This window comes from Hyla sarda, chromosome 10 (assembly GCF_029499605.1).
Source record: "Hyla sarda isolate aHylSar1 chromosome 10, aHylSar1.hap1, whole genome shotgun sequence".
NCBI lineage: Eukaryota > Metazoa > Chordata > Amphibia > Anura > Hylidae > Hyla > Hyla sarda.
Genome location: NC_079198.1, coordinates 52,682,659 through 52,704,791, shown reverse-complemented (window position 1 = coordinate 52,704,791; position 22,133 = coordinate 52,682,659). Strand labels below are relative to the sequence as shown.

The 22,133-nt window shown below is 43.9% G+C and overlaps 1 protein-coding gene across 3 annotated transcripts in view; it reads right to left on the bottom strand.

Moving 5' to 3' along the window:
* Positions 1 to 9,079: 9,079 nt before the first annotated feature.
* The window catches only part of LOC130293418 (visinin-like), a 306,760-nt gene continuing 293,706 nt past the window's right edge, over positions 9,080 to 22,133 (bottom strand). For all 3 annotated transcript variants that reach the window (XM_056542064.1, XM_056542062.1, XM_056542063.1), the window contains exon 9: positions 9,080 to 11,018. In XM_056542064.1, coding sequence (XP_056398039.1) covers positions 10,921 to 11,018 — 98 coding nt within the window. In that variant the 3' untranslated portion in view covers positions 9,080 to 10,920. The remainder of the gene's footprint in view (positions 11,019 to 22,133) is intronic.

Below are 22,133 nucleotides of genomic sequence, written 5' to 3'. Positions count from 1 at the left end.
TCCAAAATCCCATTGTCGCTCCTTCCCTTCTGAGCCCTCTACTGCGCCCGCCGAACACTTTACATATGAGGTATTTCCTTACTTGAGAGAAATTGGGTTACGAATTATAGGAAGATTTCTCTCCTTTTACCCCTTATAAAAATTAAAAAACTAGGTCTACAAGAACATGTAATTCTCTCCTTCACTTTGCTGCTATTCCTGTGAAACACCTAAAGGGTTAACACACTTACTGAATGTCATTTTGAATACTTTGGGGGTTGCAGTTTTTATAATGGGGTAATTTGTGGGGTATTTCTAATGGGGTATTTGAACATTTCTAATTTGTGGGATATTTGAAAATTTTGTGAAAAATTGGAAAATTGCTGCTATACTTTGAAGCCCTCTGATGTCTTCCAAAAGTAAAAACATGTCAACTTTATGATGCAAACACAAAGAAGATATATTGTATATGTGAATCAATCTATAATTTATTTGGAATGTCTATTTTCCTTACAGGCAGAGAGCTTCAAAGTTAGAAAAATGCTAAATTTTCTATTTTTTCATCAAATTTTGGAATTTTTCACCAGGAAATGATGCAAGTATCGACAAAAATTTTACCGCTAACATAAAGTAGAATATGTCACGAAAAAACTGTCTCGGAATCAAAATGAAAGGTAAAAGTATCCCAGAGTTATTAATGCTTAAAGTGAAAGTGATCAGATGTGCAAAAAACGCTCTGGTCCTACAGTGAAAATTGGCCTGGTCCTTAAGGGGTTAAAGGGGTACTCCCGTGGAATACTTTTTTTTTTTTTTTTAAATCAACTGGTGCCAGAAAGTTAAACAGATTTGTAAATTAGTTCTATTAAAAAAATCTTAATCCTGTGTAAATGAATTTAGTTTTTTCCCTAAAATGATGGTTTTCCCCCAAATTTTACTTTGTAACCCCATCTTTTCTGTGTACGAAAATACCCCATTTGTGGAAGTCAGGTGCACGGCGGGCGCACTACAATGCTCAGAAGAGAAGGAGTCACATTTGCAAATTTTGCTGAAATGGTGGGGGGTATATCGCATTCAGGAATCCCCTATGGTGCCAGAACAGCAAAAAAAAACAAAAAAAAAAACCACATGGCATACTATTTTGCAAACTACACCCCTCAAGGAATATAACAAGGGGTACATTGAGCCTTAACACCCCACAGGTGTTTTTGACGACTTTGGATGTGTAAATGATTTTTTATTTAATTTTTTCACAAAAATGTTGTTTTTTCCCCAAATTTTACATGGGTAATAGGAGAAAATTCCCCCAAAATGTGTAACCCCATCTCTTCTGAGTATAAAAATACCCATGTGTGGACGTTAAGTGCACTGCGGGTGCACTACAATGCTCAGAGGAGAAGGAGTCACATTTGCAAATTTTGCTTAAATGGGGGGGGGGGGGGGGCATGTCGCATTTAGGAAGCCCCTATGGTGCCAGAACAGCAAAAAAAAAAAAAAAAAACACATGGCATAATATTTTGGAAACGACACCCCCCAAGGCACGTAACAAGGGGTACAGTGAGCCTTAACACCCCACAGGTGTTTGATAAATGTTCGTTATAGTGGGATGTGAAAAGGAAAAATTTGATTTTTTTACACAAAATTGCTAGGGTTACCCCAAATTTTTCATTTTCACAAGTGGTAATAGGAGAAAATTTCACCATAAATTTGTAAATACATTTCTTTGGAGGAAGGACATACCTCATGTCTGGATGTTAGCAGCTCTGTGGGTACACACTGTTCTCTGAGGAGCATGAGCGCAGTCAGGGGCCTTGAGCTTCTGCGTTGTGGCCTATGGAGCCAGAACAGTGGGACCCCATTACATGGGGTAAATAACCGGGGTACACTAAGCAATGAAAGTGGGGTACAGTGGGACATAAAATTATAAAACAGGTTATGTTCCCAGAATGATGACCCAGAGCATAGCCAAAACTAAAAAAAATATGCCCACCCCAAACCCTATGCTCTGAATCATCATTCTGGGAATGTGATTTGTGTGGCCATCCCTAACCTGTTGCCTCAAATGCGCACCCGCTCAGGTGGAGAGAGAGCGCTGCGCATTTGAGGCAACATAAAAAGTCCCCGATGATAGTGACTCAGTGACCCATGACCCATTTTTGGAAAAAATACCCCCAGAGGTCTTATCAGTTTTTTTTTTGTTTTTTTTTTAATGAAATTTTTTTGGGGGCAATTTAGTGGTTTATGCGGTTAAAACTTGGAATGTACTCTGGACTTGGTACATTTGGGTGGGGGGGAGGTGTTAACTTTATCTATAACGGTGTGGGTCGGGGGGGATTTAAAAAAAATAACTTTTAATAACTTAAACTTTATTTTTAACTTCTACCTTTCCCTTTTCTGTAATCTGTCCCTGCTCTAAGGGGGATCTTCTGTCCTGAGGGGCTCCGATCTTGCAGAGGGGGGGTCCAGAGTTTAAATACCACCAATATGATGTTTTTCCTGCACTTGTTATAAAATGCTACAATTCCAGGGCATTTCCATTCAGATAACCACATTCATTGCTATTGAAAAAGGGGACGTGGCTCCCCCAAACGTGTCTTGCCTGAGACTGCATCCACCAACACTGCAATTGTGGACACATTGAAGTACCCACTATCCAGGAGCCATTGCCTTCTCATTTGAGAACAGAAAGCACACTCCACTAAACACGATCACACCGCTGGCCAGCCGCAGCAAGCACAGCCCAGTAATCCTACCATTGGCAAAGCCGGTAAGAGGCACAGTGTGCAAAACTTTCATTCCACTCGGAACTTTTAATTCTGTCCCTGTGCCGTCAGGGTAAAGAGGGTCCCAAAGCGGAGGACTCCAGCGCTACAAAGTGCACATGATTGACATTCAGCCTTAAACCCCCCCTATATTGCAAACCAATCATACAGCAGCCCTGTGCTGACAGAGTAGAGTGGGCAACAAATAGCTCCAGTGGGCTCCAGCACTGCTGAGCGCTGCTACTGATTTCACCCCAGCTCTGCATCTAATCCACTACATCGGCACGGTGCTGTCCGTGCCAGGAATATGCAATGTTAGAATTTTGACATTATCAATTTTCATTCATTGCGGGAAAGTATCATCATATTACTTACCAGCACACCGCACCAACCATAGAGCAGAGACTAAAATACTCCTTGTCCCAACCTTCTCTGTCACAGGGGAATTACAAGTGTCACCTATTTCACATGCTTTTATAAGTATTTTTTTACTGTATCTATTTAATTTTAGCACATTTTATTATATCTTGTGACTCGTCTGAAGCAAGGGCCCTGCTTAAGAACTCACATTACATTGTTTAAATAAATGTTATTTTAATACTGGACATTTGCTCTTGTATCTTCTTTTCTCCCATTTTTCTTTTTCTCCTATTTTTCTTGCTATGTACTCACCCTTAGCCTAGCAGGACTGCTACCATTTTATTTTAGATTTATTAATACCTGGGTAGAGGAAAAGGTGACCAGTTGGCCACAGCAACCAATCAGATTGCTTCTTTCTTTTTTCTGATGCTTTTTCAAAAATGAAAGGAGCAATCTGATTGGTTGCTATGGGCAACTGGTAGACTGCACACATTTTGATGAACCACCCCCTACATTACTATATGTATGTGTGCATATGTGAACAAAATGTATCTGTGTGTGTGCGTGCATTTACATTGCAAGTATGGTTGTAAACCCACAAAATCCTGTGTATGTTCATTTCGTTAGATAGTTTGTAAGGTTGAAAAAAGACAACCTACATTCAATCTAAAACCCTACTGTGTTGATCCACAGGAAGGCAAAAAAGCCCCATGAGGCCAACTCCATTGCAAACATTTCTGAAATAAATATTCTGTGTATTAACATACCCTTACAGTGCATGGTTAGTTTTTATGGCATAACTCAAATAAAATATTCACGCTCTTAGTTGTCAGTGCAGTCATCCTGAAAACTTTATTATACCAACACGCAAAAGAAACAATGAGATATCTTACTAGACAAAATTATCCTTCATTTCGATTGTCAAACAAAATGTATATGCCACATGTGTACACCACTTTGAAAAGTGTTTCTGTCTTACTTAGGCTTTAAGGGACACAACTGTATTAGGTCCACTAAAATAGCACATAAATCTATGGATTCACACTGTTTGTTGATTTCACATGGCGGCATGCAGAGGTTATTTTTTATGACTTCTGTATGAATCTTATGTGTCAGCGTGACCTTACCTTAAAGGGTTGATTTTAGAAGTGACTTCAGATTTGTAAACATCCTTATATGAACCTATAAGACCTCATGTGCTGCTGAACAGGGACTATATTCAGGCCCGTCGCTACAGGACAGGCAAACCAAGCAATTGCTTGGGGCACCGAGCTGGCTGGGGGGCCCCGAGCAGAGCCAGTGCTTGCCTGTCCTGTAGCGACGGGGCAGTTCCCCCCATTACCAGGGCCGGATTAACAATCATGCTCTTGGAGCTTGTGCTCTGGGCCCCAGGCACCTAGTCAAACAAGAGGGCCCCCAAATGTCTGACATTTTTTTTAAATAAACTCATTTGCAGCTTTGGAGTTCTTCTCACCTCCCCACAATCACGCTCCCCACACCCCCGCTGCACTTGGTATCTTCCCTCAGCCCGGACTCTTCTCTCAGCCTTCAGCCATCTGAGCAGGAGGAGGGGGAGTGGGGAGGAGAGAGCTGTGAAGAAAGGAGACCGCAGAGGCTGTACAACATGGCGACTGACTAGTAGGTGTCCCTGCATGTATATGTGTATAAGCATGTGTGTGTGGATATATATGTGTGTACATATGTGTATGTCTATGCAATGTGACTGTGTGTTACTACTGTGGATGACTATATGTAAAGTGCATGTGTGTATCTATACCAGTGTTTTCCCAACCAGTGTGCCTCCAGTTGTTGCAAAACTACAACTCCCAGCATGCCCAGACAGCCTTTGGCTGTACAGTATGTAATGTGTACAGTGTGTGTGTATGATGCATGTACAGTATGTAATGTGTACAGTGTGTGTGTATGATGCATGCACAGTATGTAATGTGTACAGTGTGCATGTGTATGATGCATGTATAGTATGTAATGTGTACAGTATGTTGTGTGTGTATGATGCATGTACAGTATGTAATTTGTACAGTGTGTGTGTGTATGATGCATGTACAGTATGTAATGTGTACAGTATCTGTGTGTGTATGATGCATGTACAGTATGTAATTTGTACAGTGTGTGTGTGTATGATGCACATGTACAGTATGTAATGTGTACAGTGTGTTGTGTGTGTATAATGCATGTACAGTATGTAATGTGTCCAGTATCTGTGTGTGTATGATGCATGTACAGTATGTAATGTGTACAGTGTGTGTGTATGATGCATGCACAATATGTAATGTGTACAGTATCTGCGTGTGTATGAAGCATGCATGTATAGTATGTAATGTGTTCAGTATGTTGTGTGTATGATGCATGTATAGTATGTAATTTGTACAGTATGTTGTGTGTGTATGATGCATGTATAGTATGTAATGTGTACAGTGTGTGTATGATGCATGTACAGTATGAAATGTGTACAGTGTGTGTGTGTATAATGCATGCATAGTATGTAATGTGTACAGTATCTGTGTGTATGAAGCATGCATGTATAGTATGTAATGTGTACAGTATGTTGTGTGTGTATGATGCATGTATAGTATGTAATGTGTACAGTGTGTGTGTGTGTGTGTATAATGCATGTACAGTATGTAATGTGTACAGTGTGTGTATAATGCATGTACAGTATGTAATGTGTACAGTGTGTGTGTGTGTGTATAATGCATGTACAGTATGTAATGTGTACAGTATGTGTGCTGTGTGTATGTAATGCATGTACAGTATGTAATGTGTACAGTATGTGTGTGTATGATGCATGTACAGTATGTAATGTGTACAGTGTGTTGTGTGAATGATGCATTTACAGTATGTAATGTGTACAGTATGTGTGTTGTGTCTATGAAGCATGCATGTACAGTATGTAATGTGTGCAGTATGTGTGCTGTGTGTATATAATGCATGTACAGTATGTCATGTGTACAGTATGTGTGTTGTGTATGTATGATGCATGTACAGTATGTAATGTGTACAGTGTGTTGTGTGTATGATGCATGTACAGTATGTAATGTGTACAGTATGTTTGTTGTGTCTATGAAGCATGTACAGTATGTCATGTGTACAGTGTGTGTTGTGTGTATGATGCATGTACATTACGTAATGTGTACAGTATGTGTATTGTGTCTATGAAGCATGTACAGTATGTAATGTGTACAGTGTGTTGTGTGTGTATGATGCATGTACAGTTTGAAATGTGTACAGTATGTGTGTTGTGTCTATGAAGCATGCACAGTATGTAATGTGTACAGTATGTGTGTTGTGTGTGTATGATGCATGTACAGTATGTGTCTTTTGTGTATACTGCATATGCAGTATGTAATGTGTGCTGTATGTGTGTTGTGTGTATAATGCATGTACAGTATGTAATGTGTACAGTATGTGTGTTGTGTGTATGATGCATCTACAGTATGTAATGTGTACAGTATGTGTGTTGTGTCTATGAAGCATGTACAGTATGTAATGTGTACAGTGTGTGTGTGTTGTGTGTATGATGCATGTACAGTATGTAATGTGTACAGTATGTGTGTTGTGTGTATGATGCATGTACAGTATGTAATGTGTACAGTATGTGTGCTGTGTGTATGATGCATGTACAGTATGTAATGTGTACAGTATGTGTGTTGTGTCTATGAAGCATGTACAGTATGTAATGTGTACAGTGTGTTGTGTATGTATGATGCATGTACAGTATGTGTGTTGTATCTATGAAGCATGCACAGTATGTAATGTGTACAGTATGTGTGTTGTGTGTGTGTGTATGATACATGTACAGTATGTAATGTGTACAGTGTGTTGTGTGTATGATGCATGTACAGTATGTAATGTGTACAGTATGTGTGTTGTGTCTATGAAGCATGTACAGTATGTAATGTGTACAGTATGTGTCTTGTGTGTTTAATGCATGCACAGTATGTAATGTGTACAGTGTGTGTGTATGAAGCATGCATGTACAGTATGTAATGTGTACAGTATGTGTGTATATGATGCATGTACAGTATGTAATATGTACAGTGTGTTGTGTGTATGAAGCATGCATGTACAGTATGTAATGTGTACAGTGTGTTGTGTGTGTATATAATGCATGCAGTGGCGGATCCAGGGGGGATGGGGAAATTGCCCCCCCCCCAGATTAATTTCCCCATCACTTTTAAGGACATCCTATGCCCCTGTTAGCCCACTGACGTCCCGTGCGTGCGCCCATTGGAAAGCAACGCAGAGGAGCGGAGCAGCGAACAGGACATGCGCTGGCCAGCATGGTAAGCGACCAGCAGCACATCAGCTTCAGTGCTCCGACCACCGCTTCTCCAGTCCCGGGACCTACTGCTATGGTGGCCGGACCAGAGGAGCAGTGGTCGGAGCACTGAAGTAGGGCAGTAATCAGGCATACAGCCTCCAGCCATACACTGTATGGCTGGAGGCTGTATGTCTGTGGGGGAACATACTACACCTAATGTGGGGGGACTATACTGCACCTAATGTGGGGGGACTATACTGCACCTAATGTAGGGGAACTATACTGCACCTAATGTGGAGGAACTATACTGCACCTAATGTGGGGGGACTATACTGCACCTAATGTGGGGGGACTATACTGCACCTAATGTGGGGAACTATAGCCTAATGTGGGGAGAATTATACTGCACCTAATGTAGGGGGACTATACTGCACCTAATGTGGGGGAACTATAGCCTAATGTGGGGAGAACTAAACTGCACCTAATGTGGGGTAAACTATACTGCCAACCTAATGTGGAGAACTATACTGCACCTAATGTGGAGAACTATACTGCACCTAATGTGGGGTAAACTATACTGCCAACATAATGTGGAGAACTATACTGCAACTAATGTGGAGAACTATACTGCACCTAATGTGAGGGAACTATACTGCACCTAATGTGGGGTAAACTATACTGCCAACCTAATGTGGAGAACTATACTGCACCTAATGTGGAGAACTATACTGCACCTAATGTGGGGAGAACTATACTGCACCTAATGTGGGGAACTATACTGCACCTAATATTGGGGGACTATACTGCACCTAATGTGGGGGAACTACAGCCTAATGTGGGGGACTGTACAGCACCTATTGTGAGGAACTATACTGACCCTAATGTGGGGAACTATACTGCCTAATTTGGGGGAACTATACTGCACATAATGTGGGGACTATACTGCACCTAATATGGGGGAACTATACTGCACCTAATGTGGGGGAACACTGCTAGCCTAATGTGGGGAGAACTCTGCTGCACCTAATGTGGGGGGAACTCTGCTGCACCTAATGTGGGGGGAACTCTGCTGCACCTAACGTGGGGGGAACTGTGCCGCACCTAACGTGGGGGGGAACTGTGCCGCACCTAACGTGGGGGAACTGTGCCGCACCTAACGTGGGGGGAACTGTGCCGCACCTAATGTGGGGGGAACTGTGCCGCACCTAACGTGGGGGGAACTGTGCCGCACCTAATGTGGGGGGAACTGTGCCGCACCTAACGTGGGGGGAACTGTGCGGCACCTAACGTGGGGGGGAACTGTGCCGCACCTAACGTGGGGGAACTGTGCCGCACCTAACGTGGGGGGAACTGTGCCGCACCTAATGTGGGGGGAACTGTGCCGCACCTAACGTGGGGGGAACTGTGCCGCACCTAACATGGGGGGAACTGTGCTGCACCTAACATGGGGGGGAACTGTGCTGCACCTAATGTGGGGGCCTCGTATCGACGTTCACTCACGTCGTGCTCCCAGAATTCAAGGGCCAGCGTTACTACGTCCTGACGACGGCCCTAGAGCGTGACGTGCGTGAACATCAGGGGGGGGGGGCTCCATGTTTATTTTGCTTGGGACCCCCAAATTCCTTCAAACGGCCTTGACTACATAATAAACACAAGGCCTTGAATACATATGAAACACAAGGCTTTAGTTTTATTAATTTTTTTTAATGAGCCAGATAAAAAGATAATTCACATTTCACTTTATTATTATGCAGATAAAGGCCACATCCACTGAGAGTACTTGAACATTGACACCATTACTTTAACAATTCTGATAGTTGTGTTACAACAAACTTGGAGAATACTACTTTGTGACTAAAACTAAACAACATCTTTGTTATTATCAAATTGGTAGAACAGAAATGTAAGTGATTGTTTTTCAAAGTTAATTTATTAACTAAACAGAGATTTAGGGTCTGTAAATATAAAATTATTCCACAAAGTCATTTTCATACCAAAAGTCCAGAAATGCTGTTAATAAGCTGCTTTATAATATTAATAATACAGTACAGTATACTCTTTAATATATATCCGATAGAGAAGCGTGTCTGGCACTAGCATCACTAACTATTCAGTCGTCACTAGAGACAGTCCGGACTGACCTGTAGGTAACTGGTTGCAGTGATGCTCAGCTCTGAGAAAGAGTAGCAAGTGGAGAACAAAGAAGACATGGAAGATGGCACTCACCATTCAGGAACATGCTTTACTAATACATGCAAGCATCACATGTACAGGCGGATCATCAGACCTGCGTGTACTTGTGATGCCCGCATGTAGTCAATAAAGTATCTTCCTGAATGGTGAGTGCCATTTTCCATATCCTCTTTGTTCACAACTTTTTCATATATGGCCTCATTCATGCTGCTGCAGTATTACTGAGGGTGGGTTTTGGGCAAAATCTGTCTCCTTCACCCTCTGGCAGCTGATAATATAGTTTATTCTAACTTTCTCTTCAGATACGTATTGCGAGATCCAGAGTATTGAAGGTATACATTGGGTGACAACCACAGTTTGCACTCACTAAGGGACCTTTCACACTGGGGAAATACAGCGAGGAATTCTCTTACTAATATTCCTCAGCGGTTCCATGCTTCCTGGAATTGCATGGCATTTTTAATTGTCATTACCCCTGAAAAAGTAAGTCCTGTTGACTTATATGCTTTTACAGGCAGATTTTGCCGATGAAATGAACATGTTCTATCTTTCGGCAGAATAAAATCCCTCGTTGAGGCTCCGATACAGTGTATGAATAAAGCATACATTCAGTGTATGAATACAGCAGAATCCCTTTAAAATTATGGGAGGCTGCTGCAAGCGGATTTTGCTCCAAATTTCCTCAGTGTGCAAGGGTTCTTAGAAACCAAGCATGGAAGAAAGGGAAAAAATGATATTTATTGGTTATTCTTCACAGAGCAAAATATCACCTTGAACATTAGGTGTACCACATTTTGAAACTAAGTAACACTAATGAAAAATGCCTCTTATTTTTCATGTTATCAAAGAAACATTTAAGAAATGTTATACCTCTTTAATGTATCATTTTTAACAGCATGCAAATGGAAAGAACTGTTGATTTTTTTAAGACTTATGCCATGAATATGATGCTTAAAGGAGTACTCTGCGTCATACTGCCAGCAGTAAAAACAAATAAAGAGGAACATACCTTCCGTTGCTCTCCCGGTGTCTCCGGTAACCAGCTCTGGCCTCCGCCGCGATCCTCTTCCTGGTTGCCGGTGGTCAGCGAGTCATTGGCTGAGTGCAGTATGACTCGCCGACCATCGGCAACCAGGAAGATGATCGCGGCAGAGGCCGGAGCGGGTTACCGGAGATTCGGGGAGAGCGACGGAAGGTATGTTCCTCTTTATTTTTTTTTTTACTGCCGGCAGTATGCAATTTTCCCATCCCAGAGTACTCCTTTAATTTATGGGACAACCCCGTTAACCTGATAACTTACACACACAAAAACCTTATATAATTCTTTTAATGCCTTGCTTCATTTGTTCAGGGATGGCTTGAGACTTTTGGGTCATACTGGATAAGCCGCATTATGTCATCATTCACCATAACACCTTGAATGAATTCCCCTTCTGCAATTTTATCTATAAAAAAATAAAAAAATAAATCTATGAATAAGATTTTAAGGAAAACTATACCAAAATTTAGCACTTAGGAATGAAGAGAGAGAAATGTCATATAACTTTCAATTTTAAAATAGTAGCCAGTAGATGCATACCCAGATTCCAAGTAGTAGCATAGTAACATAGTTCATAACGTTGAAAAAAGACCAGAGTCCATCAAGTTCAACCTATAACCCTAATAAGTCCCTATTGAGTTGAGTTGATCCCGAGGAAGGCAAAAAAAAAAACTCATACAAGAGGTAAAAATTCCTTCCCGACTCCAATATGGCAGTCAGAATAAATCCCTGGATCAACCTTCTGTCCCTATAAATCTAATATACATAACCAGCAATGTTCTTACTCTCCAAAAATGCATCCAGACCCCTTTTATGTACTTTAAAAGGGAGAATTAAACACAATGAAATGCCAGACTAGAACAAAAATAGGATGTATCAATCTGCCTGAATTCAAAACGGTCAGGTTTTGCCCACAGCAACCAATTGCAGCACATCCCTAATAAAATCAAAGATGAGCTGTGATTGGTTGCTGTTGGCAATACCAGATAGTTTTGGTTTCAGGCAGATTCATAAATCTTGACCAAAGTGTTTGGGAATTGAGGCCATGTTCACACAATGTATTTTTCCCAATTTTCTGGGTGATAAAACACAGTTTCTACTTCTGCTTTACTGCTCAAAAAAAAATCTTTTTTTTTCCTTACTACCATAATATTACTGACATGGCAATTATGTCCAGAATAACTGTTATTTTTCAAATTCTAATGAAAATTGCCAAGGTAGTCGATTTTTTTATGGCGCGAAAAGACAGCCGTAAACACGGCCTATTTGTTGAGTAAAAGTGGAACTATAACTAAATTGTGTCTTCTAAGCATGTACCATCATATGACCATTTGATTTACTAATCTCCAGGTATTAACGAATATATGACAAACTAATATTAACACTAGTCTAAGGTGTGTGTGTGTGTGTGTGTGTGTGTGTATATATATATATATATATATATATATATATATATATATATATATATATATTAAAAACTGCAAAGACCAAGTAATCTTCATCGGTTCTATAGCAATAAATCGTTAATTTCTAACGATAATTTGTTTTCCCTTAGTCCTAACACAGATGGGGTATTCCACCCCCAGCGAACTGGTTAGGACAGATGGAAGTTTTATTGAAATTAATTAATTAATCAGTGAAAACACACCCACAACACCCTGTATAAGTAAGAGGGTCACCCTCTGTCCCCTTGTGTAGTAACAAGAAGAACTAAAAACAAAAGAATAGAAAAATAAAATAATAACTTAACTAGGGAGGGAAAGTTGTGCTACTGTTAGGACTAAGGGAAAAAAAATTATCGTTAGAAATTAACGATTCCCTTACGTCCTAACCAGTAGCACAGATGGGGAAATAGCAAGCAGAAACCCTATGAGGGAGGGCTCTCATGCCTGACGGCAGATAATACTGTCCGTCCACAGGAGGAGAAATCGGCCAATCTACTGTCAAGTCTGTAGTGGGTGATAAATGTGGAGAGTGAACTCCAGGATGCAGCTTTGCATATATGTTCCAAGGGAACAAGACTCCTTTCCGCAAAGGAGGTAGATACAGACCTGGTGGAATGAGCTTTTACAAACTCAGGAGGCTCCTTACCTTGGGATACCATGGAAATACGAATGGCATCCTTTACCCATCTGCTGATGGAGGGCTTTGAAGCTTTAAGACCTCTCTTGGGTCCTGCAAAGAGAATTAGCAGATTTTCATCCTTCCTAAACTCCAAAGATCTCCTTATATAGATCTGGAGGCATCTATATAAGGCAATGAAGAGCCCTATCTTCATTAGAGGATGGATGTGGAGAAAATACTGGCAGGGATGTAACTTGATTTATATTTTGGAATGATGGAACCTTAGGTATAAAGGATGGCATAAATCTGAGTAACACTCGATCCGGCAAAAATTTAGTATACGGTTCAAGTGCCGAGAGCGCTTGAAGTTCCCCAATCCTCTTGGCTGATGTGATTGCCAGTAAAAAAGTTATTTTAATGGTAAAAAATTTCATGTCCACATCCTCCAAGGGCTCAAAGGGGGGAGATGCCAACCCCTTGAGCACCACCGACAAGTCCCATGCTGGGACAGGTTGTATAATTGTAGGTTTTAATCTTGAGGATCCCCTTAAGAATGTTTTGACTAGTGGGTCTTGAGACAACGGTTTATTGAGAAAGGCAGAGATGGCTGACACTTGAACTCTGAGTGTGGAAGGGGATAGATTCTTGTCTAATCCATCCTGAAGAAAGTTGAGAATTGTGGCAACGGCTGGATTCTGTCCAGGAAGTTGTTTCTTGGAGCACCAAGACTGAAAGGTTGTCCAGATTCTTTTATAGGCTTTGTTAGTGGACTCCGCTCTGGAATGCGAGAGAGTATTCAAGACCGCACTAGAAAGCCCTTCTAGATGTGGAAGGGACTGGTCAACCTCCAGGCTGTCAGGTTGAACATTTGAAGATTTGAGCAGCTGTGAGTGTCCCCCGACACTAGTGCTTGCTCTGGGGGAAGCCTCCAGAATTATCCCCGACTCATTTGCAAGAGTTGGATAAACCAAGCTCTCTTGGGCCAAAATGGAATTATGGCTATGACAGAGGCTTGGTCCTGCCTGATTTTCATCAATACCCTTGGGATCAAGGAAATTGGAGGAAAGATGTAGGCCAGCCTAAACCTCCATGGGATTGAGAGAGCATCAATTGCTACTGGGTTGTCTTCCCTGTACAGGGAGCAAAATCTCACTACTTTGGTGTTGAACCTCGTTGCCATAAGATCTATTTCTGGCATACCCCACCTGAGTGTTATTTGTTTGAATATCTCTGGATGGAAAGACCATTCTCCAGTTGAAAGTCCTCTGCTCAGGCGGCCGGCGATCACATTGAGAGATCCCCGAATGTGAACTGCCGACAGATGGGTTAGGTTCCTCTCTGCCCAATACAAGATCAGACCCACCTCTCTGAGGAGGCTATGTGATCGAGTGCCTCCCTGCTTGTTGATGTACAGTACAGCCGTCATGCTGTCGGATTGGATCTTTACTGCTTTCCCTTGAAGAAGAGAAGCAAAATGGAGGAGTGCTAATCTGATGGCTCGAATCTCGAGGAGATTGGAGGTTAACACTCTCTCCTGTGGAGACCAAGATCCCCGCACTGTCAGATCCAAGAGATGCGCTCCCCAACCTACAAGGGACGCGTCGGGGGTAAGTATGATCCAAGAAGGTTGGATCATAGACTTGCCGTCCTCGAGGAGAGACCACCATCTGAGAGAGGATCGGACTAGATGAGACAGGGAGTGGCACTTGTTTAGGCCCGACGGCCTGAGATTCCATGTGGCGAGCACCTCTGATTGAAGAGGGAGTAGATGCCAAAGAGCCCAAGGAACCGCATCCATGGTAGCGGACATAAGTCCCAACATCCGCATGAGAGTGCGAATGGATACTCTCTGGGGTACAGAGAGAAAAAGGGCCGATTCTTGAACCCGAGATTTCCTCTCGGGAGTGAGGTAAAGTGTCATGGAGATTGAGTCGACTACGAAGCCGAGGAACCTCACTGAGGTCGTTGGGAGGAAATTGGATTTGGCCCAATTGACTATCCACCCTAACTGGTGAAGGAAGGATACTGCTAATTGTTGGGACAGGATCTCTGAAGAAGGAGCTCTGAGGAGCCAATCGTCTAGGTAGGGAACAATGCTGAGCCCCTGGAGCCTTAGAGTAGCAACTACCGCTACCACCACTTTGGTAAATGTGTGTGGGGCCGAAGAAATTCCAAACGGGAGGGCTACAAACTGGATGTGTTTTAGAACTCCCCCTACCTGAACTGCGATCCTTAGATACTTTCTGGATACCGGATGAATAGGAATATGAAGGTAAGCATCCTTTAGATCCAGAGTAGCCAGGTAATCCCCTGGCGAGATGAGGTTGACTACAGATTGAATAGTTTCCATACGAAAGCGTTTGTGCTTTACGTACTGATTGAGATATCTCAGATCTATAATCATCCGCCAGTCTCCTGTTACCTTGGGAACTAGGAAGACTGGAGAATAAATTCCTGCCCCCCGCTCCGCAAGAGGAACTTCCTCTAAGGCATTTTTCTGGATGTATTCCAGAATGTAAGTTTCTAGCGCCACCTGTTTGATTGGTGGAAGAACTCTTGTCTCCACATATTTGGATGGGGGAAATGATTCGAGGTCTATCGAATAACCATCCGAGATTAATCTCAGGACCCAAGGGTCCTGAATGTGGAGGGACCAGGCGCTTAAAAAATGGTGAAGACGACCACCAACCGGAATCTGGGGAGCAGGATGAGAAACTGGAAAGGTCACCTCGGCAGGGAACCCAGAGCTTCGTAGAAGCCCGTAGTCAGAGCTTTCTGTTGTCTTTGGGGCCACGGGAGCGTTTCCGCCCCAGCGTTGATTACCCCAGTCTCTCTGAGGCTTAGGCTGGGGGGCTGATCCGCCCCCAGAACGCCGCCCCCGACCACAAAAGGAGGAATAAGGAAGGGATTTGCCTTTCTTATCCGAAAGTCCCTCCATAATGCGGTCAACACAGCTCCGAAAAGAATGCCGGGTTCGTAAGGCATAGCACATAAGGTGTTCTTGGAAGAGTTGTCGACCTTCCAAGGTTTTAACCACAGAGGACGTCGTCCAGGGGAAGCCAGGGCCATAGACTTGGAGGTCAACTTAAGATGCTGGGTGGAAGCATCGCACAAAAAATCAACGGCCAGATTGGCCGTCTTGAAGGATGAAAGGATTTCATCCCTAGGAAACCCCTGGTCCAAATCCGACTGGATGTTAGAAAGGCGGGTCTTTAAAAAGTTTGCTACCTCTGAGCAAGCTATCGCCACTGTTGAAGACGCAGAAGCAGTGGAGTAGGAGCGCCTCATGGCACAGTCAGCCTTCCGATCCATTGGATCCTGCAAGGAAGACCCATCCTCAGCAGGGACCACTGTCCTCTTGGACAGTTTGGCAACTGCCATGTCAACCTTAGGGACAGAGCCCCAGGAAGAAAGCTGAGTTTCCTGTATAGGAAACATGGTCTTAAATCTTTTGGTTAAGACCGGACCCTTTTCTGTTTTTTTCCATTCCGTTCTAAGTACGGACAGAAGGGTATCATCCGCTTTAAAGACCCTAGGTCCCTTAGAGGCGGAGGTAGAGGCTTCCCCGGGATCAAAATCCTGGTCCCCTGACCGGATGGATCTCAGAAGACGCTGGGTCTTTTCCAAAGGAAAAAAATAGGAGGCAGCGACCTCCTCATCCGAAGAGGAGGACTTGGAATCTTCTCTCTCTTGATCCACAGACGTCTCCATTCTGGGAGGTGAAGAAGGTCTGGCGCGTTTCTGAGAGACAGCGTGTTTCAGCTCCTCAATAGAGGCTTGCATGGCCGACATGTTAGAGGAGACCCACACATACATATCTTGGACTGTAGGCTCAGTTTGGTGGGAAGGTAGAGCTTTATCCTTACAAGGAGGGCACCTGGAAAATTCATAACTATCCTCAAGGGGAATATTGCACTCATGGCAAGAAAGGTGCTTGCGCTTGGCGGACTTTTTTGCCAAGCCTTCACGATCCCCTGAGCCCTCGGTCGACATATCTAGATAAATATGAGAGAAAGATTAGATAATGTAGCGGCAAGAAAAAAATTGCGGCTAGATAAAATATAATTTTAAATACCCAGGTTTTCAGCAAGAAAACAGGTAAGCAATAGAATAGGGAAACAGTAGTATCCACAAGGATGCACTACTAGACTCAAAAAGACAGGACTGTGGATGTACCAACAGCTCTGCGCTCTAGGAGGCTGAATGACAGCCTAGGGGAGATTAAATATCCTCCTAGATGGCACCAAACCAAGACTCCGCTCACAAGGCGGGGTTAGGTGAAATAAGGAAATTCTGCTCAAAGCTGGATTTAAAAGAAAGCCTAAGCTAAAGGGCTATAAGGAGAAGCTCCCCGCTCGGTTTCGCCGCATTATGAATAGTAGAACGGCGCAACCGAGCCGGGGACTAAACAGAGAAACAGGAAGTGACGTCAGACGCCGCTGACGCACTTCCGGCCGGGGCCGCGGTGGAGTCGCGGCTCCGGGAGTCACAGCACAGATAGGCGCAAAGAAAGCCCCAATGCCGGTCAGGCAAGTAAGAAAGAGACCCCCCCCCCCTACTCATATAACAGGAATAAGGGGGTTACCATCTGTCCCACTGTCCGGGAGGACAGAAAATAACACAAAGTGACAGAGGTTGATCCTCTTACTTATACAGGGTGTTGTGGGTGTGTTTTCACTGATTAATTAATTAAGTTCAATAAAACTTCCATCTGTCCTAACCAGTTCGCGGGGGGGGGGGGGGGGGGGTGGAATACCCCATCTGTGCTACTGATTAGGACGTAAGGGAATAATATGGTGGCCATGGAAGGGGTACCTGAGGACTGCTGTTCTCTAGATCTCGGGAGATGCCACTGTTTGGACCCAAAGAATGAGACATTTCTAATCTATTCTGTGAATACTGCAGGTGATAAATGATTTTTGAACAAAACCCCATGTAACAATGTTCCAGGAAAACATTTGACTATCAGCAGAATGCATCTTCCTTCAATGCTAGGGATGTAAGGGGTGTTATCAAGTCAAAAAATCTCTTTGTCAGTATTTTCATTAAAGAAGAACTCCTCTAAAACAGTGTATTTCTTATAGTAATAAGTAGAAATGAGCAAACTTTTGAAATATTCGATTCGGCTGATTCACACAATTTAAAAAAAAAATGTGTTTCAATCTATATTAAAAACGGCTATTTCTGGCCTACAGAGAGCCTTAGGGGTATAGAACACTTTTCTGTGTTCCAACACGCATATGGAGTGTGCTGGGGTAGTGAAATAATACTGTTATTGAGAATAACAAGCAGATTACCGGCATGGCTTTTAGAATCACTGCCGCAGAGCAGCACAATGACAGAGCCTGGAGGTGGCATCAGTATGGGGAGACCATATAGCACAGCGTGAAGGTTTTGGCAGCATGAGGAAACCATATAGTGGCTGAATGACACAACGTGGAGGTGTTGGCAGCATGAGGAGGCCATATAGTGGCTGAATGACACAGCTTGGATGAGGCTGAAGCATGAGGTGACCATATAGTGGCTGCTTGACACAGCGTGGCGGTGTTGGCAGCATGAGGAGACCATATAGTAGCTGAATGACACAGTGTGGATGAGGCTGAAGCATGAGAATACCATATAGTGGCTGAATGGCACAGCATAAAGGTTTTGGCAGCATGAAGAGACCATATAGTGGTTGAATGACACAGCGTGGAGGTGGCGGCAGTATGAGGAGATCATATAGTGGCTGAATGACACAGCGTGGAGGTTTTGGCAGCATCAGGAGACCATATAATGGCTGAATGACACAGCTTGGATGAGGCTGAAGCATGAGGAGACCATATAGTGGCTGAATGACACAGCGTGGAGGTTTTGGCAGAATGAGGAGACCATATAGTAGCTGAATGACACAGTGTGGAGGTGTTGGCAGCATGAGGAGACCATATAGTGGCTGAATGACACAGCTTGGATGAGGCTGAAGCATGAGGAGACCATATAGTTGCTGAATGACACAGCGTGGAGGTTTTGGCAGCATGGGGAGACCATATAATGGCTGAATGACACAGCTTGGATGAGGCTGAAGCATGAGGAAACCATATAGTGGCTGAATGACACAGCGTGGAGGTGGCAGCAGTATGAGGAGACCATATAGTGACTGTATGACACAGTTTGGAAGAGGCTTAAGCATGAGGAGACCATATAGTGGCTGAATGACACCGCTGGTGGTTTTGGCAGCATGAGGAGACCATATAGTGGCTGAATGACACAGCGTGGAGGTTTTGGCAGCATGAGGAGACCATATAGTGGCTGAATTACACAGCTTGGATGAGGCTGAAGCATGAGGAGACCATATAGTGGCTGAATGACATAGCGTGGAGGTTTTGGCAGCATGAGGAGACCATATAATGGCTGAATGACACAGCTTGGATGAGGCTGAAGCATGAGGAGACCATATAGTGGCTGAATGACACAGCATGGAGGTGGCGGCAGAATGAGGAGACCATATAGTGGCTGAATGACACAGCGTGGAGGTTTTGGCAGAATGAGGAGACCATATAGTAGCTGAATGACACAGTGTGGAGGTGTTTGCAGCATGAGGAGACCATATAGTGGCTGAATGACACAGCTTGGATGAGGCTGAAGCATGAGGAGACCATATAGTTGCTGAATGACACAGCGTGGAGGTTTTGGCAGCATGAGGAGACCATATAATGGCTGAATGACACAGCTTGGATGAGGCTGAAGCATGAGGAAACCATATAGTGGCTGAATGACACAGCGTGGAGGTGGCAGCAGTATGAGGAGACCATATAGTGGCTGTATGACACAGTTTGGAAGAGGCTTAAGCATGAGGAGACCATATAGTGGCTGAATGACACGGTGTGGAGGTTTTGGCAGCATGAGGAGACCATATAGTGGCTGAATGACACAGCTTGGATGAGGCTGAAGCATGAGGAGACCATATAGTGGCTGAATGACACAGCGTGGAGGTTTTGGCAGCATGAGGAGACCATATAGTGGCTGAATGACGCAGTGTGGAGGTGTTGTCTGCATGAGGATACCATATAGTGACTGAATGACACATGGCAAAGCGTGAAGGTTTTGGCAGCATGAGGAGACCATATAGGGGCTGAATGACAGTGTGGAGGGGTTGGCAGCATGAGGAGACCATATAGTGGCTGAATGACACAGCATGGAGGTTTTGGCAGAATGAGGAGACCATATAGTGGCTGAATGACACAGCGTGGAGGTTTTGGCAGCATGTGGAGACCATATAGTGGTTGAATGACACAGTGTAGAGGTGTTGGCAGCATGAGGAGACCATATAGTGGCTGAATGACACAGCGTGGAGGTTTTGGCAGCATGTGGAGACCATATAGTGGTTGAATGACACAGTGTAGAGGTGTTGGCAGCATGAAGAGACCATATAGTGGCTGAATGACACAGCGTGGAGGTTTTGGCAGCATGAGGAGACCATATAATGGCTGAATGACACAGCTTGGATGAGGCTGAAACATGAGGAGACCATATAGTTGCTGAATGACACAGCGTGGAGGTGGCGGCAGTATGAGGAGACCATATATTGGCTGAATTCCACAGCGTGGAAGTTTTGGCAAAATGAGGAGACCATATAATAGCTGAATGACACAGTGTGGAGGAGGTTGAAGCATGAGGAGACCATATAGTTGCTGAATAACACAGCGTGGAGGTTTTGGCAGCATGAGGAGACCATATAGTGGCTGGATGACACAGCGTGGAGATGGCGGCAGTATGAGGAGAGCATATAGTGGCTGAATGACACAGCTTGGATGAGGCTGAAGCATGAGGAGACCATATAGTGGCTGAATGACACAGCGTGGAGGTGGCAGCAGTATGAGGAGACCATATAGTGGCTGTATGACACAGTTTGGAAGAGGCTTAAGCATGATGAGACCATATAGTGGCTGAATGACACTGCTGGAGGTTTTGGCAGCATGAGGAGACCATATTGTGGCTGAATGACACAGCGTGGAGGTTTTGGCAGCATGAGGAGACCATATAGTGGCTGAATGACACAGCTTGGATGAAGCTGAAGCATGAGGAGACCATATAGAGGCTAAATGACACAGCGTGGAGGTTTTGGCAGCATGAGGAGACCATATAGTGGCTGAATGACATCGCGTGGAGGTGTTGGCTGCATGAGGATACCATAGAGTGGCTGAATGACACAGCTTGGATGAGGCTGAAGCATGAGGAGACCATAAAGTGGCTGAATGACACAGCGTGGAGGTTTTGGCAGCATGAGGAAACCATATAGTAACTGAAGGACAGCTTGGATGAGGCTGAAGCATGAGGAGACCATATAGTGGCTGAATGACACAGCGTGGAGGTTTTGGCAGCATGAGGAAACCATATAGTAGCTGAAGGACACATCGTGGTGGTGGCAGCAGCATGAGGAGACCATAAAGTGGCTGGATGACACAGCTTGGATGAGGCTGAAGCCTGAGGAGACCATATAGTGGCTGAATGACACAGCGTGGAGGTTTTGGCAGCATGAGGAGACCATATAGTGGCTAAATGACACAGCGTGTATGTGGCGGCAGCATGAGGAGACCATGTAGTGGCTGGATGACACAGTGTGGAGGTGTTGGCAGCATGAGGAGACCATATAGTGGCTGAAGGACACAGCGTGGAAGTGTTGGCAGCATGAGGAGACCATATAGTGGCTGAATGATACAGTGTGGAGTTGTTGGTAGCAAGAGGAGACCATATAGTGGCTGAATGACACAGCATGGAGGTGTTGACAGCATAGAGGAGACCAAATAGTAGCTGAATGACACAGCGTGGAGGTGCTGGCAGCATGAGGAGACCATATAGTGGCTGAATGACACAGTGTGGAGGTGTTGGTAGCAGGAGGAGACCATATAGTGTCTGAATGGCAAAGCCTGGAGTTGGCGGCAGATGAGGAGACAATAGGGCCTCACAATCACTAATAATAAAAGATGAATTTTGAAATTTCAATTGAAGATTTGTGGTACCTACTGCTTCCATAAACATATATAATTTCCTATACTCAGCAGCATCACTAAACCATGTAGTTGCTATATGACACATACAGGAGGAGGCAACAGCATGAGTACACAAGAGGGGTTCACAACCCCTAACATTAAAAGGTGAATGTTGAAATCTCTATTGAAGATGCATGTTAGCTAGTGCTACCATCCAGAAATGTAAGGCCCAAGCCCAGCAGCATCACTAAACCATGTAGTTGCTGAATGACACTAATAGGAGCAGTCATCAGCAGGAATACACAAGAGTTTTTCATATCCCCTAAGATTGAAAGATAAATCTTGAAATCTCAATGTAGCATGGATGTAAGCTAGTGCTAAACATCCAAAAATATAAGGCCTAAGCCCAGCAGCATCAGTAAGCCAAGAAGTTCCTGAAACATACAGTCAGGAGCAGGCATCAGCAGTACACAAGAGGGTTTCATAAC